This window comes from Epinephelus fuscoguttatus, linkage group LG4, assembly GCF_011397635.1.
Source record: "Epinephelus fuscoguttatus linkage group LG4, E.fuscoguttatus.final_Chr_v1".
NCBI classification, from domain to species: domain Eukaryota; kingdom Metazoa; phylum Chordata; class Actinopteri; order Perciformes; family Serranidae; genus Epinephelus; species Epinephelus fuscoguttatus.
Window position 1 is genome coordinate 19863577 of NC_064755.1, and position 20266 is coordinate 19883842.

A 20266-nucleotide genomic window follows, 5' to 3' on the forward strand; every position below is an offset into this window, starting at 1 on the left:
ATAAGTGGATGGGTGCTGTCATGCAGCTCCTTACCCAGAGATAGGGAGTTGTGTGCAATGGTTACACTATAATGCAGCCCGATCACTCTCAGCCTGAATAATGAAGAAAGAGTGTCTGCCATGTGGAAAGAATACTGTTCACAGAAGAGGATGAATGCAGAATACTTTCGCAGTGTTCGTCTCCATTTTCATTCTCCTTTAGAATCCTTTGTGGGCGAAGACGGAGCGCGGTGTCGCATGAGCAGTTCTCTCTAAAATTTAAACGATGCAGAGGTTCTTCAAATTGTATTCGCTAAAATAAAACTGACATGAAAGAATGGAGCAGCTGACCCAGAACATACCAGGGGCTTTTTGTTCAAGTGGCACTTACAACCCTCTTTTAGCTCTTGATAAAGAGTTTGTCTCAGATATACAGCGATTTAAGCCGTGGAAAAATGGGCTCTATAGGGTTCCAGTTTATCAGATGCATTACCGTCTGTTTGTGTTCACATGTAGTCCTGAGCACATGATGCTCATCCTTTGTGACTCCAACCTACTTCTTCCCCCTGCACGCAGAGGCCTGCGCACACTAAAACACACTTTTGTTTCAGACTGCTTTTATTAACTGATAAAAGAAATGCAATTTCCACACATCGTGATTTATGCTTTTATTCCCGAGACTGGACAAGCAAGTTTATTTATGTACACTACATGGTCATAATAAGGAGTAAAGCACCCAAGACTTAAATGTCTCCCCATTAAGAGGTTGGATAGACTATAAATTTCTAGTGCACATTATTGTGTAATGGGAAAGATGACTGCATTATTTATGTCTAGTTTTTGTGTACACCGGTTGCTTTGGTAAAGTTCGCCTCATGATGCATCTGCCCTCCCTCGGCACTGCATTAGTTCTGCGATGGAGGCTGCAGGCTGTTCTATCTTAGATGTTTCACTTTAGAACTGATTGGAGATGTTGTAATACAGAACTTTTAATTTTCTTAACAACACCTTTTGGCAGTGGAGTAGTTCCACTTAAACCAGACATTCGTACACACTTTGTTTTTGCCATGACAACGTGGAGTGATAGCATGGCTGACTCCATATTTAGACTTGGACGGTGTAGATAAACAATTCTGTATGCAAAAATAATCTAGCTCAAGCCATATATCGTATGATATTCCCTCATGTTTACGCGCATGTATATTTACATAAGAATGCCACCAACGTGATGCTGGAATAAACAGCAGCGTTTTCATTATTATTATAAGACTTGGGTGCAGAGCATCAGTGTTATTTCACAGCACCTCAACCAAATGAACAGAAAAAACTACACTGAGACATGTTTTGCTGTCACACACACACACACACACACACACACATTTGATTTGATTTCAATAACCGTCCTTAAAAAGATTTAATAAAGACTCTGACATTCGGCAATGTTTTCTTATCGTTTTTAGGTAAGAATAGAATCTACACACACAGAGCACAGTTGTATATTATTCTAGGAGTTATATTACAATATTTTTTAAAATATTTTCTAATGCTTTATTAGTTAATTTAACTAATTTACAAGGCCTTATAGTCCTTCAACTCACATCAGTTATGTTAATCAGAACCGAGTCATCTAATAATGAGTGATTGATCGTGCTTGGAAATGTCATGGGTTTGGGTGGACACATCAAAAAGTGACAAAGCAGCCCTCCGACTAAGTTAAATGGTCCACCTTTCACCTGATCTCCCACTCTCCATGTCATGCTCTGTCGCTGTCTCAAACACACACACGCTTATCTTAGAGAGCGCCATGGTGCTTGTCTTTGTCCTCAGTCCTGATAATTGTGCTACTATAATGCATAAAGTAGGCGGTTTCGCGGGTCAGGTCAGGTTTGGGTGGTTGATTAACACATATTTCCCCATGCATCTTCTTTGTTGTTTCATCTGCTGCTGATGATGCTAAATATGCGAAATGTTCCTCCACCACTTCATCTTCCATAGACTTTCACTTGGGCATTCTTGGAGGAGGGTCTAGATCAAGAACTGTATAAATAATGGACGTAGCTACCATGACATCACCCATTGGTTTGTGGACCGCCGCTTTGAAGCCTGGAGTTCGGTATTTGGTCCGTCGCCATCTTGTTTTCTTTAGAGCCAGAAGTGACCATATTAGGAGGAGCTGGGGGTGGATCTGCAAGCGCTGTGGAGGAGCAAGGCGTAGATCTGAGAAGCAGCAGACAGCCTGTCACTCGAGACGTCCCACCCCTAAATATGCAAAACATTGGGCGTGAATAAAATGTAAACGGATGAGTTATAAAAAAATCCACCCCCTGTACTGTTGACGTGAATGTTGTCATTAACTGCAGAGACCAACATTTCTCTGTCATCTTTTTGTACCAGGCTGTAAACATTTTAACATGTGTGTCCATGTGGATTTATTCTGTTTTGGCACCAGTCTCAAGTAGCCAATCAATGAACTGCAGTTTTTGGCTCTTCACAATTAGCTGTATTTGTCTTCTTTTGAGGTTGCTGCTTGGTCTAGATGCAATCTCGCAGACTACTCACTTGACTACACAAAACCCCCACTTCACTTTAGAAAAACATTTAGAAAGATAACAGTGAATGAGGCCCATTGCTCTTTGAAAGGGTGTATTTTCATTATTATGCTACTAAACTATCAGTATATCAGTGGCATAAAATGGTTTTAAGATTATAATAATATTGTTTATCACAATTATTTCTGGGACAATATAACGGTCACCCAAAGTAGTCATCATGACATGCCTACTCCCGTCTAAAGCAGTGTAGGGTTGGAGTAAATCTTGTTGAGAGATGACAATTGAGAAGATTCCTTTCAAGCTATTAACTGAATGCACCATAGTGGCTGTCAAAAATGACTGAAACGCTCCTCCTCAGGTTTTCATCATAAACCTAATGGCATTCTGCTACCAGCTCCATTGTTGTTGTTTTGTGTCGTAGGAGGATCGTGGAAAAAAAACAAACAGCGTGGCGCACCAGGCTGTCTCGATCCAGCCTTCAGAAAATGTCTGTGTCTCTGTTATGGATGTATGAGGGGAAATTGAAAAACAAAATGAGGTTTTAAAAAAGAAAATACTATGGTTTCCAGGATGTTAATCCCTTGTTTTGTTTTGCAGAAAGCCTTCTCTGTATGCTCGTACTAAGCGCAATAGGAGAAAAAAGCTGAAAGGTGGTAGTCATATGATGTAGCTTACCAGAATGCTTCAGCCATTTATCATTGTTATGAAGGCTATCATGGGACCTTGCACAAGAGTCCTTTATAATAAGTGCTGTGTTCTCTCATATTTTCAGGGCTGCCACACAAATGCATACACCCCACACAGCAAATATGAGTGGTAGTACAGTCCTTCTGTTCCTGCAGCATTCGATTTATATAAGCCTGCTGCAAGATCCTCTCTCACTCTGCCAGCTAATTCCTTCAGCTGACGCCCTGTAGGAGGCGCTCTAGATCCCTCCCCACCAAATCATCAGATTTAAAAACTGTTTTTTTCCCCACCGCAATAAGGGCTCTGAACACTTCTCACTAACCCTGGCAGATGTACTGCACTTACAACTGTTTTGTCAATCTGTAAATACTGTCTGTGAATTTTGTCTTGTGGTAAATAGTGTCTGTTGTGTTAGTCATGGGTTCAATGTGACGTTCGTATCTGTCTATGTTTGATTAAGCATGCTGCAGCAAATCATGTTGTCATTAATGAATAATTGATTAACTCTTAATTCACACAGAGACATACTATGGCTCAACTGTATTTCCTCCTCTTACAAATAATTGTTATTTGAATCATCTTCCAATTATTTTTGTCTCCTCACTTTCACCCATGTTTGTTTAGTTGTAAAATGATTACAGGCGTTAGGCCTGTAAATCCTTGCCTCTACTGATCACACCGTGTTGTGTCGAGATGAAATGGCTGTAAATGTCATGCCCTTTGCAGCGAAGGGATGTTTTGGCTTGAATAGCACCATAACAAAGCTTACCTGGCTCGGCTGAATGCCATGGGAGACAGCTCTCTTTAATAGCTTCATTTACCGTTGTCTCAACAACACAGTCACACCCCGTGTTCGTACTTTGCCGACGATAAGTAAAAACACTGAGAAATTATTAGAGGGAAATCTTCATTTTTCTCGTGTGGATGTGATGAGTGTTCTCTGTGGAAGTCAAGGGGCAAAAGCATGCATGGGCATTTTGATATATAGAATTAAATGCATGCCTATGTAGCAGTCATATAAATGACTTTAGTTTCCTACTTTCTTGCCTGCCTTCAAAGACGTGGCACAACAATCAAGCTTCACGACAGCCCTTGATGTTACCTGCTTCTTCAGAAATATCTGTACGCCCGCAGCAGTGACAGTTATTCCCTCTGACATTTTTTTCAGTTGGAAATGTGTCATTGTCTTTCATGGCCAAAGTGTTTGAGACTGTCAAGTGACCACATGTTAATGAAGATTTTAGTTTGATGTTCACATTAAATCACAGTATGAGTACTTGTGCCTCCACAGAGGATACGGTTCTGTATTTGTCTTGCTTTTTGTTTCTGATGCATCCGTGCAGTGACTCATTGTAGCCCCAGTGCTTTTAACCACTTCACCATTCCCTCAGATTCGGGCGCAAAGCCAGCTCCCTTACAGAGGTTACTTCAAGAGCTCGTGAAGCTATGCAAAAGCTCAAGCTCCCATTCTCAATACACAGAGACCCTCGATTCTCCAACTTTTTTCTGTTTTGATGTCCTCAGCTGCCTGTGCTTCTGAGGTTCAAGGAAGGGGGCTTAATGTTCCATGAATGTGAACGAGGCCTGGTTCAAAGTCACACACACACGCACACACACCCCGCAATCTTGTAGACGGCTTGCTCCTCTAGTTCCACGGCCGCTGCACTTTGGGTCTTGGGTTCCTCTCGGGAAACGAACAGAGGGGGCTTGAGGCTTTCTTTTTGATCTGTGAGGCCACTGTGAACATGCTGCTTTTTCTGGTGTGCACGAGCATTGTAATGATATGCGTTTTATTACAGATCTGTGGAACTCTTCTTCACTGCTGCGATGGTGACTGAGCTGAGATGATACTTTGTCTTATTTTTTATCAAATCATGTTTTATCACATTTAGTTGGTTTTGTTATATTTTAAAGCCCTGCCTTACTGTGGTTTATATAATACAAAGAAATCATTTAAATGGTTCAAGGAGAACTCACTTGTCTTTGTCTATAGTCTTGAATATTATATTAAGTTTTAATAAATAAAGATAAGCATCAGACCAAAATTAAAATGGAATTCGAACACACTTTCAGGCACTTTTTTATCTTTCCTTCAGGAAAAATTAATTAAACTGTGAATGTTGCTAATTATTATACCTCATGTGTGCTGAGTCGTGTGTGTATGTGTACGGTAGCACATGCCCAGAAGAAAATCATGCTGTCATTTCATATTATTAACACTCGTGAATACAGCTGCTTCATATCAGATAATTATTTTTTATTACATTTTGAATGCCGACTAAATGTGTGTGTACACAGCACATGGCAAGATCAAGTGTGCAGTCTTGTGGAGTTACTGTTGATCACATCAGGGCTGCAAATAACAGTTGCTTTTATTATTACTTAATCTGCCCATTAGTTTCTCAATATGTCAACAAAATGGCAGAATATAGTGAAACATGGCTTGTGTAATTTCCCAGAGCCCAAGTTGACATCTTCAAAAGATATGTTTTATCTGACTAATGGTATAAAATAAGGAAGAAGTTCAGTGTATTTTGTGTATGACAAAGAAAAGCATCAAATTCTCACATTGAAGAAGCATGAAACCAGCAAATATTTGTCTGTTTATGCTTAAAGAATTACGTATGCTATCAGAATAGTTGCCAACTAATTTTCTGTCAATCGACAAATTGATCAGTCGACTAATCATTGCAGCTCTAGATCACATATTGTATATTTTGACCAAGTTCTTTGTACAGCTAATTGGGTAAACACAATGAATTTATATTAAAAAAATATGTGTTTATTCTCCTCAGATAAGGCTAACACATTTAACCATATATATTTGCAGGTGTAAGTGGCATTATTGTGAAATTAAAAAATAAATAAATGCAAAAATGAAGCAGTGTTTACAGATTGTGTTTATTTTTTATGCAGCTGTGGGAATAGAATTGGATATTTTCTTTGTGTCTCCTGGTTGAAGAATGTAAAGTGAGACAGGTGCGCAAATAAAAAGAGGTCGGTTTGGTCTTTGGGGAGGTTTATTCTGTGTGTGCCTCCATCTATTAAAGTGACACGAAGACGAAAGCAGAGAGGTGTGCCTTGCACACAGTGCTGTTGACCCTATCTTAGCAGACCACCAGCAGACACCACAGTCTTGACACCAAAATTGCATTGCATTGCAGGATTGCCAGTGACACCCATAACCTACTGCACCTTTCAACCCACTGCAGCGCATGGCGAGGCACCAAAACGCTGAATTGTGCAGGCACAGTAAAAACATAGAATTCACTACACATAAGGATAATGCTACAAACATGCATCCACAGTGTCCTGAAATACATACTGCACAATACACTGTTGACAAATGCGATCATTTGTAATACTTTCACATACAGCCTGAATCTGTCAGGGCCTGTACCCAGTTTATACTGAGCAGATAGGAAGACATGAATGATTTTAATAAGGGTCTCAACTTGAGGAGAGGGATAAAATGTAAGCACTAAACGTGTCGGTATTAATAGATGGAACCAGAGGAGGAGTCGCTAGGGGGTGAGTGAACGTAACATAGAATAAAGGAATTAAAGTGACGAGGGCTGAATGGAAATGGAAGTGGAACCTATTTACTTCAGTTCTTGAAAACTAGGGTGACGAAGCCTGACAGAGGCTGTTCTGGCACCAGGGAATTCAGCTTAGGTGATGTGTAAAAGAGCAGTGGGCTCAGTTACACTCTGCAAATGAATAATCCAGCAGCCTCACAGAGTCCCGGCACTCTTTAAACAGGCCACCGTCTGAGGAACGAGCCGGAGGGGACAGCTGGAGGCAGGAGTTGTCTTTTTTTATTGACCCCATCGCACACGGAGACTGGAAGACTGAGATACAGGAGTGTGAGTGTGTGTGCGCTCAGGTGTCTCTTCTTCGTTATGTGATGTTTAAGTGAGAGCGTGAGGTGACTGTTCTCTCTTGGGGTTTGTTTGTTCGTGCGGTAGGGTTGCATATTCTTGCTGCATGTCTGAAGGTGCTGACAGCTTCCATTTTCCCGGGCTGAGCCCTTGAATTGAAGGACACGCACCAGGCAGAGGACGTTTTGCACATTTCCTTTTCAGTAGTCCATCACTGCAGCCGTACACCCACAGCGGCTTTCACAGCGCTCCTGCCTCCCTCTTGCAACCATTGATAGATTGACTGATCTGAGTCTATGAAAAATCAATAGGACAACCCTGTGAGTGCTCTAGACATTGATTTTTCATGGACTGTAGTTACTGTACTAACAAGTAGCAGGCCTTTCATTTCTTAGAAAAGTGTGCCCTTTCATGACTCGTGGACAACAGGTCGAACAAAGTCATGTAGGAGCACAAGGGCGCTATTAACATAAATGATTGAGGGGGGAAGAGAGTGACATTGTGGAGGTTTTTTTTTTTTTTTGAGTCAAATGCAGGTTGCGTGTGCTATTCGCTTCATATCAGAATTGCTTTTAAATTTTTATGGCATGGCAATCAAGGCGACATGCCGCCTCCAGGCATAAACTAAAGGCCAACAGCACTCAGGTTGTGCTTGAACCGAACAACACCTTGGAATACTAAACACTGAACCATACTCAAAATTTTCCAGTCACATTCAGTTTTCGTTTTATAATTCACTCTCCAGCATTTTTGTTTGTTTGTTTTTTGGTCATTTTCCTCATTTGCATAGTACAATGCTTCATTGCCAAGGCTCTTTGTCAGAAGCTCTCACCGTGGTGGCATGTTTGCCTCCATAGCTTCTTCAGATCCAAAGAGCACTGCTGCTGCTCTCCTCAAAATGTCTGTTTACTCTAGCCCTCTCCCCACGGCTTGGAAATTAACCCAGTTTGATCTCAATCCTTTGCTTTCCACTGATGTTGTTTTCATACATCATCAAGTCTTCTGCTTTTCCTCGTGGCAAGAGGAAGAAGCCCCTTGTGGCCCCGCTTTTATTTTTTTGCAAAGATTCTGTATACCAATACACCATCTGATTCTGTGTTAGCCTATCCCTCATTCCCCCCCCCCGTCTCTCTCTTTTTTTCTCTCTCTCTGTCTCCATTTCTTGCTCAATGAATGGTATCGGCAGCATTTCATGGAGAGCTGGCTGGTTTCCCTCACCCCTAGGCTGGACAGACCATTGCTTTGTAATATCAGAGCAGGTTAACGGCATGATTACTGATATTACCAATAAAAGGGGAGAAACCAGCCCCTCTGCTGTGCTGCAAAAAGCAGCGGGTCCAAACTCTCCATTGACTCCATGAATATTCGACGCTCCAGTGAAGCATGGTTAAAGTTGGGTGTTTACTAATTTGGTTAGCACATTTCTCCGACCAGGACAGGGATTTGAGACTGAAGAATCAGCCCAGTGGGATAAATCTCAAATTAAAAAGGCATCGAGCGATTTGAAATATTTAAAAGGTCTCTCTCTCTCGCACACACTCTCACTCACATGCAAGGTCTTTTTATCTGTCTCCGTCTCCCTTTCTCAAGGCCAGAGTTCTTTGGTGTGTGGGTGTGAGTGCTTGCTCGCACATATGTGGATTACTTTGAAAAGCGTGTTTGTGAGTTCGATATGCCGGCTGGATGTATCAGTGCCACTCTGAGCAAGGTTCGGCTGAGTGATGATGTAGCTTTACCCTGCATCTGTGTGTGTGTATGTTTTTTTGATAAGCCCTCCTCTCCCTGCTCTGTCCCTTATCTGTTCTCTGAAAAATCACACCACAGAGATAAATTACATCAGGAATGCTACTTTCTGCTACATTTTTTATGTCCGCGGAAAATGCATGAGGCTCATATGCTCAGGCCATTTTAATTTTCCACTCTAATCTTACTCTTGCATCAAGGCGTAGGAGATACTGTGTAGATCAACCATGTTTTATTCAGGCATAGATTCACAGAGGGTGATATCATCATTGATTAGAGTTACAAGGCAGCAGTCATTTACTGTGACAGAACTGTTTGAATTTTGTTTTATGGTAATATTAGCCAAAGGTCAGGCATCAGTAGGGGCTCTCTTAGTGTCTGCATGACGCATGCCTTTTGTAGTGATTTCTGACTGAGTTTTCCACCTTCTTCACTTATCTTTTCTCCTGTGATGTATTTCTATCCCTTGCCTCGCCTTTATTCCCCTCCCTGCTTTCATATTCCATGTGCTCTACTCTTCCGGAATAGGAATAGGCCTGAACGGACACGCCGTGATTTAGACTCTCTCTTTACCTTCAAGGTCTTTCTTTTACCACAACTGCTTTAATAACTCGTCTTTCTATTTATTAAAGACGATTTATCCTGTGGCCCAAATCGGTTTTCACCACCTTTCATGCTGCCTCTGTCTTACTACCTCACCACTACTGGAGGGACGGTCTTCATAGGCATTTTGTTAAATCTTTGCTATTCAGCCACATAATTAGCCAGAACAGTTTTGTGGCTCGGCTTTTCCCAAGACAACAAGTCCCCTGAGCTGGGGAATGCAGACGAGGCGGGGAACATGCAGAATCGGAGCTATAAGATGCAAACAAATAATTACCCTTCATTTGAAAACACTCAATTAGCCTCTATTTCAGAGTAAAATAATGACTTTCTCCCACTAAGCGGAACCCCAGAGTTTCAGCTGTAATTAGTCCAAAAGATGGCAGCCCAGTGGCTCAGTGGAGACGATAACAACACGACTGTTTTATTAAGCCAACAGCAAATATCGCACCATACCAACGCGCAACAGCACATTTGCTGTGTATATAAACTGTAAGCAGGCGAAAAAGCACCCAGTCCTGTAAGGTTTTGCACTAATGTGTGTGTTGTGTGATTCAGCAATATAAATAAAAGGAAAGGCAACATATAAAAGGAGGAAGCGAAGGAGGTGGAAGGCTTTGTGGGCTGTGTGGCAATTCATTGAGCTCTGCTGTGCTGCTGACATTTCTATCTCAGATGTGCAACAGAAGCTGCCTCTGAGTGCCTCTCCACTGTACAGAGAAGCCGAAGAGCATTGTGTGCCTCGCTATGTGTGCCTCACACATTTGTGTGCCCGACTGTAGCATCCTCCATCAAGGTTAGTGGAATAATATATCACAGGCTGTGAATTAAGGTGCCCACTGTTCAGAGTGAATTACTATTATCGCTGTGTCTCTAACCAACCATCGATGCTAGTGTTTTTCCCTGAAAGATGGGTCTGATTGACGCCAGTTCCAATAAGGTGGATTTGCCTCTGTGCACTTTTCCCTGGCTTAAGGGAATACACTTAATGTGGAAGTGTGTCACAGTCAATATCAGTGTAGTGGACCTTTTAAGCTCCCCATGCTGAATAGTGAATATTTGTATTCAGTACCCAGGCTGAATACTTACAAACATGCACACACGCAGATACTCCGTATATCATTGCATTAGTCGGCAGGAACCCACAGCCGTGCTTTCATCCTCTGCTGCCTCCACACCATCACGTGTCTGAATATTGGAATTCCTGTGAGTCTCCCTGCAGAATTTCAGTGCGGTGATAAGAAAAATTAGATTTTATTATGTACCTTTTCCATCGCCTATCACTTGAGACAACCATGGCGTGTCTGGCACGAAACAAATTTTCAGGCACATTTCTCAACTAGCGCACTGCATAATTTTATCCTCACTGGTTTGATGAGAGTGAAAAAGAAAACTTTCCCTCATTTCAAATCAGTTTGTAGCATTGGAGAGTTGCCTAAACACTTGTATGCACACACACTGCAATGTGAAATAACATTAGGTTACAGCCCAGTGAAAGCTTGCTACATTTCTGTTTTCGACACCACTGATCTGAAGCCAATTCCCCGTGGCCAATATTGACTTTAACAGCTGTGGCGGGAAGGTGGCGAGAGACCAAGGCAGCCACCATAGAGGAGTGCAGGACAGGACACAGCAGAATATGGGATGTAGGAGACACATCATGACAATACTTTCAGTCACCTTGAAGTCTAACAACCACTCTGAGTGATAACGTCAGCAGATGGCCTCAATTCCCCAGTGGACTGTAGAAAAATGTAGTGTGACCTTTGCTTTGGAACATGCTGTGGTAAACCATGTCTTTTAACTTTCATTGCCCAACAGTGAGCTGTGGGTAGAGAAAATAGAAGAGGTAAAAAATTATTAGAGAAATAAAAAATTGAAACACTGAGTGGGCTGAGGAAATGGTGAGAAAAAAAACAGAGTGCAACTGGTTGACGCCTCTTTGATGCTTCACACAGCTCTCGGACTGACGGAAGGCTTTTGATAAGTGATCTTAACGTCATTCGCATTAAGACTCAGCCAACATGGAAACTCCCACATCTGTCTGTCTCGCACAAGTGCGCACCCTTGTAAGTTCAAAGTTGTTCAAATTACAAGGTTTGAATACTTGACATTTACATCAGATGAGCCCAATTGAGACAAATCTCAGTTCATAAGTAATGTCATTTTAAAAACAGTCACAAAAGTTCCCCTCAAGGCTGTACAGGGGATTCCAACAAAGAGCAGACATAGACGAATATTTTTCTATGCTAAGTGTTAATTACCATAATAACACAGATCCGCCAGGGCACAGTCTCGACGTCCACGCTTGCAGACTCACAGGAAGTGTTGTCAGAAATATCGATTTAGCGGTTAAGCGGTGCCCACAGAGCCCCGCCCCCTCTCACTCACTCACAGCAATGTTTTCTCATCACTCGTCTCTTTCGTTCCAGTTGCATATAGGCTTTTGCAGTATGGTTTTGTCTTACACTTACACTTTATTTCATTTTAAAGGTGTTACCATTACAGATGCTTTTGAACATGTGCACTACTGCAAGAAAAATATTGTTTTCTTCAATGTAAAGATGTTAATATTTACTATAGTCATTGACAATACAATCACGTTATAATATTTATCTGTTAATTACAGTTTTAAATTATATGCCCTCAAGGTGTATTTTTCACCATGGTTTCAAAAATTGATAAACAAAAATGTTGATATTTTTCGAGTTGTCAAAGTTGGAAATTTTAGTATCTTTACAACACTACTCACAGGAAGCAAGGGCATGAGTGGGCTGTCCCACTGTGGAAGCTGTAGTTGCCTTAGGGCTTTTGTGAAGTCTTTTTGTGCCTCACATTTGTGATAAATCGATATTTTAATGGACAGTTTCTTTGTGAATTAACCCCAAATTAATAAGCTCATGGCATGTTTCACTGATGATCAGATAGGAAGTTATTTTAAGTATTCAGTAATATAATAATTGGACTGGACTGTGGAATGGGCAATTTTATTTTGATTTAATTTGTTTTTATGCAATTATTTTAACTTTTGTTTATTGTTGATGAGGGGAAGTGTGGTGGTTGTTTTTTGTCTTTTATGAGCTGCTGGACAGCTGAATTTCCCTTCGGGGATGAACAAAGTCTATTCTATTCTTTATGTCGTATAATAATTAATGATAGTTAGATATTTATTGTAAGTGTTTTGAAGTTTCTAACAGATCGATACAGTGGTTCTTATGCACCTGTTGTAATGAAATTAATGCAATGTAAATAAGTTAAGTAAAGTATGTACGTCTTTTGTGTCTTCAGGGCTTATTTGAGCCAGTGAGAGATGTTTCATCAGAATGTACCTTGTGCTGCTGACATGTGCTTTTACATGTTGTAAGTTCTGAAATTGGATAACTAATGGAAAAGAGTTATTCTCAATAAAATTAATTTTGCAGCCAACAAGGAAAAAAGAAAAAGCAGCCCCAGATCTCAACAGAATCTCAGTGGATTTTAGAAGGTAGATAGAAAAAGTAGATGAAAAACATGAACACGGTTAAATGTGAGGTTCACTTATGGACGACTTTGGAGCTCAGGTCTTTCAAAGACCAAGAAAAAAAAAAAAAAAAAGAATTTACTATGCTCAATATATTATATCTTAAAATCCATTACAGGGGCTACTGTCGATGGAGTTTACAAGGACATTTTTACTGTAGTCTTCTGTCCTTTCACCATCCAGTGCTTTCAATATCTGAGAACATAAACTTCATTGAAATACTCTTTGGAATAAAGTAAAAAAAAAGAATTGGATGAAATCTGTTTGCAAAGCCATTTATGAGTGACCCTCTTATACAAATTCATGCCCCTATTTTAAGAATTTACCTCGAGGCTGGGCAGCATGTCGATATTATATTGATATTGTGCTATGAGACCAGATATCATCTTAGATTTTGGATATCAGTGTTTCCTTTCCCTGGTTTTAAAAGCTGCATGACAGTAAAGTGATGGAATTTTCTGAACTTACCAGAGTGTTCGTACTCACTGAGTCGTTATATCCACATTACTGATAATTATTTATCAAAAATTTGGTCAAAAATATTGTGATGTGATTTTCTCCATATTGCCCAGCCCTATAAATCCATGCACACTAAAAGACCACCAAGATCTTGTTAAGGTCTGTTACCAGCTACTGTTGTCTTGTCCTTGATTCACATATCGGTATACGTTATTAAATGCATTTAGTGGTTAGTGTTTAGTGCTGTCTTACTTTTCTCTCATATTCTTGCACTACTTGCTTACAAGGTCCTGGAAAAAAATATGCAATGGTTCATTAAGTCCACTAAGTGCAGATGTGGATTTGGCTAGAGGGATACCTCTGGGAAAGTCTTATAAACTCAAACTTGCCATGCAACTCCACTCAGTCCTCTCACAGAACTGATGCTTTCATATATGTAAGATTCCTAACTGATGCTTTCATATATGTAAGATTCCTCTGTGTAAGTATATATTTTAGAGATCACATACTAGCCCTATGCAAGAATAATCTTGATGATCTAGTGCTGACTACGCACGACTGTCTGACTTCATCCAAATAAATGTCATCTCTTTTTATTTAACTTTTTTTATATCTTTTGGGCTGTCAGTCAGGCAAAGTAAGCAATGTGAAGACAGAACCCTGGGCATTTTTCTGTTTTCGGACATACTAAGAAATTAACCAATGAATCAACAAAACACTTGCTAGATGAAATGGTGATGGAAGGGTGACATGGTGGTGCAGCCGTTAGTACCCATCTGTGTGGAGATGCATGTTCTCCCCTGTGTCAGCATGGGTTTTCTCTGGGTTCTCCAGCTTCCTCCCACGGTCCAAATGCATGCAGGTTGGCTAATTGGTGACTTTTAATTCTCCAAATTGCCCATAGGTGTGATTACAAGCGTGAATGGTTGTTTGTCTCTGTGTGTGTCAGCCCTGTGATAGTCTTGCAACCTGTCCAGGGTGTACCCCGCCTCTCGCCCAGTGTCAGCTGGGATAGACTCCAGCTCCCCCGTGACCCTTAATAGCAGTTACGGATATTGAACAGATGAATGAATGATGATGAAAATGATCGTTACTTCCTTTGTCCAGTTAGGCAGTTTTAGCTTTGAGTTATTTTTAGCCATATACAGTGCACACTTCTGTTAAAGATTGCCTCAAGGCTACAGGAAGTATAGACAAGACAGAGATGGGTGCGAAACAACTAAAGTAAGAAACACATGAGATACGAGTTTAAAGGGCAGTATTCCTCTAAGGCAGACTCAGAGCATAGTGGCAGGGTGACTAATGACCCACAGTGCTCTCAATTATTATCGCTGGCACGCACGCACACACACATACCCGCACACACCATATGATTCATTTTGGTTCAGGCTGTAGAGAGGCATGACTCAGCCGCACTCATGGGCAGCTACACCAACATTTCTATCTCCATCTCAATTTCCTAAGACCCATAGACTCTTGGTCTAAATGAGGACATCAGCACTCTAGGAAATAGGTTTGTCCCACAGAAAAGCCACCCCGGTGCAGCTCAAATTATCTTTCTGCCCTGCCGCAATCAATGTGAAAGTGGGTCTCATTAATTTCTTGGGTCACGTCCCTCATCACACCTCAATCTTGCATCATTCAGAGGCCGTTTCCTTTTGCATGGCTTTGACGTTATTTTCGAAACAGGGTGGTTGTAAGGTCAGTCGCTGATTTACTGAATTTACTGACAATGTCAAAGAGTCATCATCAACTAAGGACCTGTTACAACAGTGTCTCCAAGGAGAGCATCCTGTTATAGAGATATGGATTGACTTTTTTATTTGGTGTTAGTTACATTACATAAACTTTACTATATTGCCTATTTGGCATGCTTATATCTCCTTGAAGTCTGAGAGTTTGGAGATAATTATCAAGTAACGCTAGGCTTGAATGCACAAGCTTTTTACCCATGTCTCTGTAAGTTTAAACCAGTTTAAATCTTTTTCTGTGTTGACATTTTTTCCTGTTCTTGCCATATTTTAATCATTTAATGATTGTCCTTCCACAGAGCTGTCTCCTCACAAAAGTGGTCTTATTCATCTTCCCACACGTAATTGTGTGGAACCTGAACTCCACAGCGAACGAGATCATTTCTTTCGCACAATGCTGAGTAATTTAAGACTGATGGTCATTCGGTTTATGCGGAAATTATCACAGCAAGCGATTTAAAATCAAGTCTTAATTACAAATATTTGACAAATGAAGTCAAATTGGCCGGCACCAGGCTGGCAGCTTTATATCAGCGCTGCCAGGCTAGGCCTCCGAGAGCTTCAGCCTCCAGTCTGGTCGGCTTGCAGACCGCCAGCCTGCAGAATCAGCCCGCAGCCCCAGGAGAGCCTTCCATCCTGCTGCGTCTGCTCTTCTCCCTCCTCACACACATCCATCCTGCCTGGTCGGCCTGTCAAACCCTGCACCCCCCCTCCCCCCTTGCCTCCCTCCATCACCCCTCCTCCACCTCCTCCTCCTCCTCTCCCCCCTCTCTTCCTTCGCTCCACTGGGCTTGTGAAGGTGAGCCAGTCCCCAATGGCACTACTGTACAGATTGCAATGCTTCCTCTTCAAATAGAGGCTTCTCTCTGGTGAATAGTCGTGTAAAGAGCGGCTGCAAGTCGTCTTCCTCTTCCTCCACCTTTTGTTTGGTTATTTTTGTCCTTTTTACCATGCACCTATCTCTGGATGTCTGTATTATTTAGTCTCTGTCTTGCTCTCAGGTCAGTTGTCCTTGACCATGGCTAGGAGTGGCACAGTCTGCTCCTTGTGTCACTTAAGAGCAAGACTAACAAAAAGAAAGCACTCCCTGAGGTTATAGGACGGTTTAGGTGACAGCTGTCACCCAATCGCTTGTCCTTAAAAGGTCTTTTATGAGCAGACTGTGTGACGGAACAATGACAGCGGCAGGACGAATGCTTCAGTCTAGCTCTGATGTGACACTACCTCTAATGGATGTGTCTAATCACTGTTGATAGATAGTGTCCATCTGCAGTTGTGTAATGGATGTCTTTCTGTTGGGGTGTATGTGTGTGTGTGTGTGTCTGACATTTTCTCCAGTCTGCAGAGAGCCTAAGTGTTTTTAAACCTCTTCCAGGTCAGCTTCTGTTCCTCTATGTTGTGTTGCTCTGTGGCATAGACAGGTCATTTTATCATTTTAACACAGCTTAAACAAGATTCTGGGCTCTGTTTAAATCCTGAACTAAATAAATATCCAACACAGCACTGGCTAGTGAAAATTTAACACCTCATTTAAATAATGATAAAACACCCATTTTGTCAGCATTCAACAACTCCAGAGAGACTCGTGCAATATGTTACGGGTGCTAATAAAATAATGGCTGCTACTAGCCAGTGCAGTAATAGTTACTCATTTAGCTTTGAACATGGACAGAAAATACCAGACTCTGATGTCCAAATGGATGTGTTTTCAGCTTGTTTCCAGAACGAACACTGTCTGCACATTGGCTGGTGTGCTTGCGAATGCCTCGGCTGGCACAGAGTGTTATCCGGCCATCCTGTTGCTGCATGTGAACTCATTGCCTTTCCTTTTATGTTTGTGTGTAGGTTTTTGGAGATTATTATCACTTCAGGCATCACGCAGTGGAGAAGAGGGCTTTGTCTGGCCACAGGGGGATGCACATCAGACTGCAAAAAGAACCACAGGTAAGACCGTTGTCAGCTCTCACACAGCTCATTGCAGCACTCTATGTCAGCAACAAAAGGCCAAAAGACAGATTGGATTACACACAGAGAGCGTATATCACAAGAGAACAGGATGCCAGCATCAATGAAAGCTCAAAGTCTGTATTCTTTTCGGTCCACGCCGGTCTTTCCATCTGTCCCCCTGACCCAATCTGAGGTAGCACATAGCTGTAAATATGCAAAATAAACCCACCCAAACAACACAACAGCTGTGACTGTCGCAGTGTTTGGCCTCGCCTTTTCTCCAGTCTTGTAAAATAATTATTTGCACCTGAATGTTAACTAGAGAGGAAAATTGGCATTTATCAGTCTAACATCGGAAAACAAGAACATTTTCCATCCATGAATGTCATCTTCATTTGGACATCTGGTTCTGAATTTGCACATGGCCCAACCAACTATTTATACCTGGCATACTATTACTCTGAAAAATCTCAGCCTCCGTGTATACCAGATGTAATTGAGTCAGCATGGGAATGCCAGCATAGTGGAAGGAAGTTATTTTTTCTTGGTAGGGATTTAGAGAAAAGCAGTCTTGCGTTGCCAGACCTATATCTATACTATGTTTGCACTGCTCCTACGAAAGAGAAAGGTCTGGCAGTATCCATCATTATTTCTATTGTAGGTAAAAAACAAAATGATATTTCTCATATTTCTCATAGACTCTGAAAATGACAGTGGAAGCCAGAAGAGAAAGTGGAGAAGGGCAGAAAGCTTATATTCTGTCCTGTTTTGAGTCAACAAGAGCCTTTTTCTGTATTTAGAAGGCCTCTTGAGTTTCTTTATATAATAAAGTTCATGCATTGCCTGGGAACAAATTTGTTGGTTCATTTTTAACATTCTTTACACTGATTAAATTCACATTAAACATATTACTCTTGACCTAAGTCTACACTGCTGGGAAAATAATCCTCGAGGAAACACTAGATAAAATCTTACAAAAAAAAAAACAAAAAACAATTTCCTTGTACATAAAAATGGTAATTAGATGTGAGATTTATGGATTATTACATTGCTGTCTTGTGAAGGCAACAGGAGATATGCTAATAACAGGCCTATATGAAAAATATAAATTTACTTGCTATCAGAAGCCCACATTAGTGGGTTGTGCTATCTAATCAACAATTCGCAGAGAAGATTTTGTAGGAAATGAAACAAACACTTTTTAAATGAACTTCATACTTCTTCAGTTTGTGGGCGGACAATAACTGTGGCAGCTATAAAGGTTAATTTGGTACATTCTTAAGTCTAAGAATGTCACAACCTTTTGCAAGCTGTGTTCACAGGGCTGTGCTGCCTTTATTCACACCTGGGCTGCTGAGGGAGGAAATGTTTGGACTATAAGCAAGCAAAATGCTACACAGGTCAAATATATTGATACTCTACAAGCCTTGTTGTGAATAAAATATAACGCTCTGATGAAGGCTCTGTGCTGAAATGCTTAAGAATATTTTTCTTGTGATGTGAGCCAAATAAATAAGTGGAATGTGAGTATTTTGTCCTCCTCGGCTTGGAAGTTTGAACGTGCTACCTTTTCACACTTTTTGGAATGTGCTTGCTCTGAATGGTTTTATTTGTTTTCAAGAAAATAATGTAGAAAATAGTTCTGTTGACAGTGAGAAATGTGGAGGAGACATTGTTGTTGTTCTACATGTTTTTATGCTTCGAGTGCCGCAAACAAAATGCTCCTCACCTCCATTGTGTGTGAACTCTCAGTGGCAAAAATCTCAAAACCTAAAAACAAAAAATCTGTCAGCATGGCAAGATACATTTCCCCCTGTTGTAAAAAGGAGAATGTGTTATTTGGGATTTGGATGACCTGATTCTATAAACAAGAGGTGTCAAACTTACAGCCAGAACTGGCCCACCAGAGGTTCCAGTTCGGCCCACAGGGTGACTTTGCACACCTAATATTGATGCACTTGTGAATCCTAAGAGCGCATTCACACCAAGATAGTCTAGGGGACACAGTTCGATTGGGAAAAATTTCACACCTTCATTTGGTTCGGTTCACTTTCACACTGCACTTTTTAAAGCGGACCAAACAGCCTGGCTCATCGATTGGCCAGGACCGAAAACGGAAATCCCTCCCTTCAGCTGGCTTGGTCACCACAAACACCAAATTTATGCAATCTTGGGGTTTCTGTTTTTAATTTGGTGTTCAAACCTAATTGTTTTTTACCTCTGCTTCTCCCGGTTTGCACTGTTGGCTTTGTTTTTTTCTACCCAAAGTGTACTGTGCTCTACGTCACTTCTTCTCCTTGGTTCACTTCCTCTCTTTGGTTTGCTAGATTGTCCGTTTGCATTTTCCATTGCAAGCGAACCACACCAGGGTTCACTTGCAAGTGAACCGATACCCCCAGTTTTCAAGCAGACCAGGGTTCTCTTGTTTGGTCCTCACCAGAGTTCGAATGAGCATTTAAACCACTCCAAACGAACTGAAATATCCGTGGAAGCGGACCAGGGTTCGTTTTATGCGGACCAAAAAGTGCCAGTGTGAATGTGTCCTAAGAGGAGCAGCTACTTCATTCAAAAAACTGCTTCAGAGGCTTTTCCACCCTGACCATAATACAGAAAACTTACTGTGGTCATATTTGAGTGTGGTTTGACCACTGTAACAATTTTGCAATGATACTAGTATGGTCAGATAAAATCATCACTAAAAATAAAGCCTTTCCCCTGAAGAGTTTGTTGATTGATGTCAAAGAAAAGTTGAGTAACTGTCAACCCTGGGCATCAGCAACAAATAGCACAGCTATGTTTGTACATTGTGCTGTAGGTGAACACCCTCTCTTTCGGCCCTGCTGCCACCTGACTCAGCAACACGCTGCTGTCATGTTTACATTGGAAACACTGGAGGCAACGGTGGAAATGGCTTCTATTTAAAAGCATCTTGAGAGGTACCTGACTGGAGCTAAAAGGGGGCAGTTATGAAGCGAGAACAGACTCAGGCCATCTGTAGCAAGGAAGGCCTGCCAAGTAAAGCCCAAGGACTACTCTGTAGCTCTGTAGCTTTTCCCAAGCCAGAGTCAAGCTGGCTGAGGAGAGGGACTGATGTGGTCTGACAAGCGCTGAAGCCCCAAGACATCATTAGTGAGATATGGTGAC

General features: G+C 41.3%; 1 protein-coding gene across 1 annotated transcript in view; it reads left to right on the forward strand.

The window, feature by feature from the left end:
* furinb (furin (paired basic amino acid cleaving enzyme) b) overlaps positions 1–20266 on the forward strand; it is a 96142-nt gene that overhangs the window by 24937 nt on the left and 50939 nt on the right. Inside the window, exon 3 of the mRNA XM_049574245.1 lies at positions 17021–17119. Within this exon, the coding sequence (XP_049430202.1) occupies positions 17021–17119 (99 nt within the window). The remainder of the gene's footprint in view (positions 1–17020; positions 17120–20266) is intronic.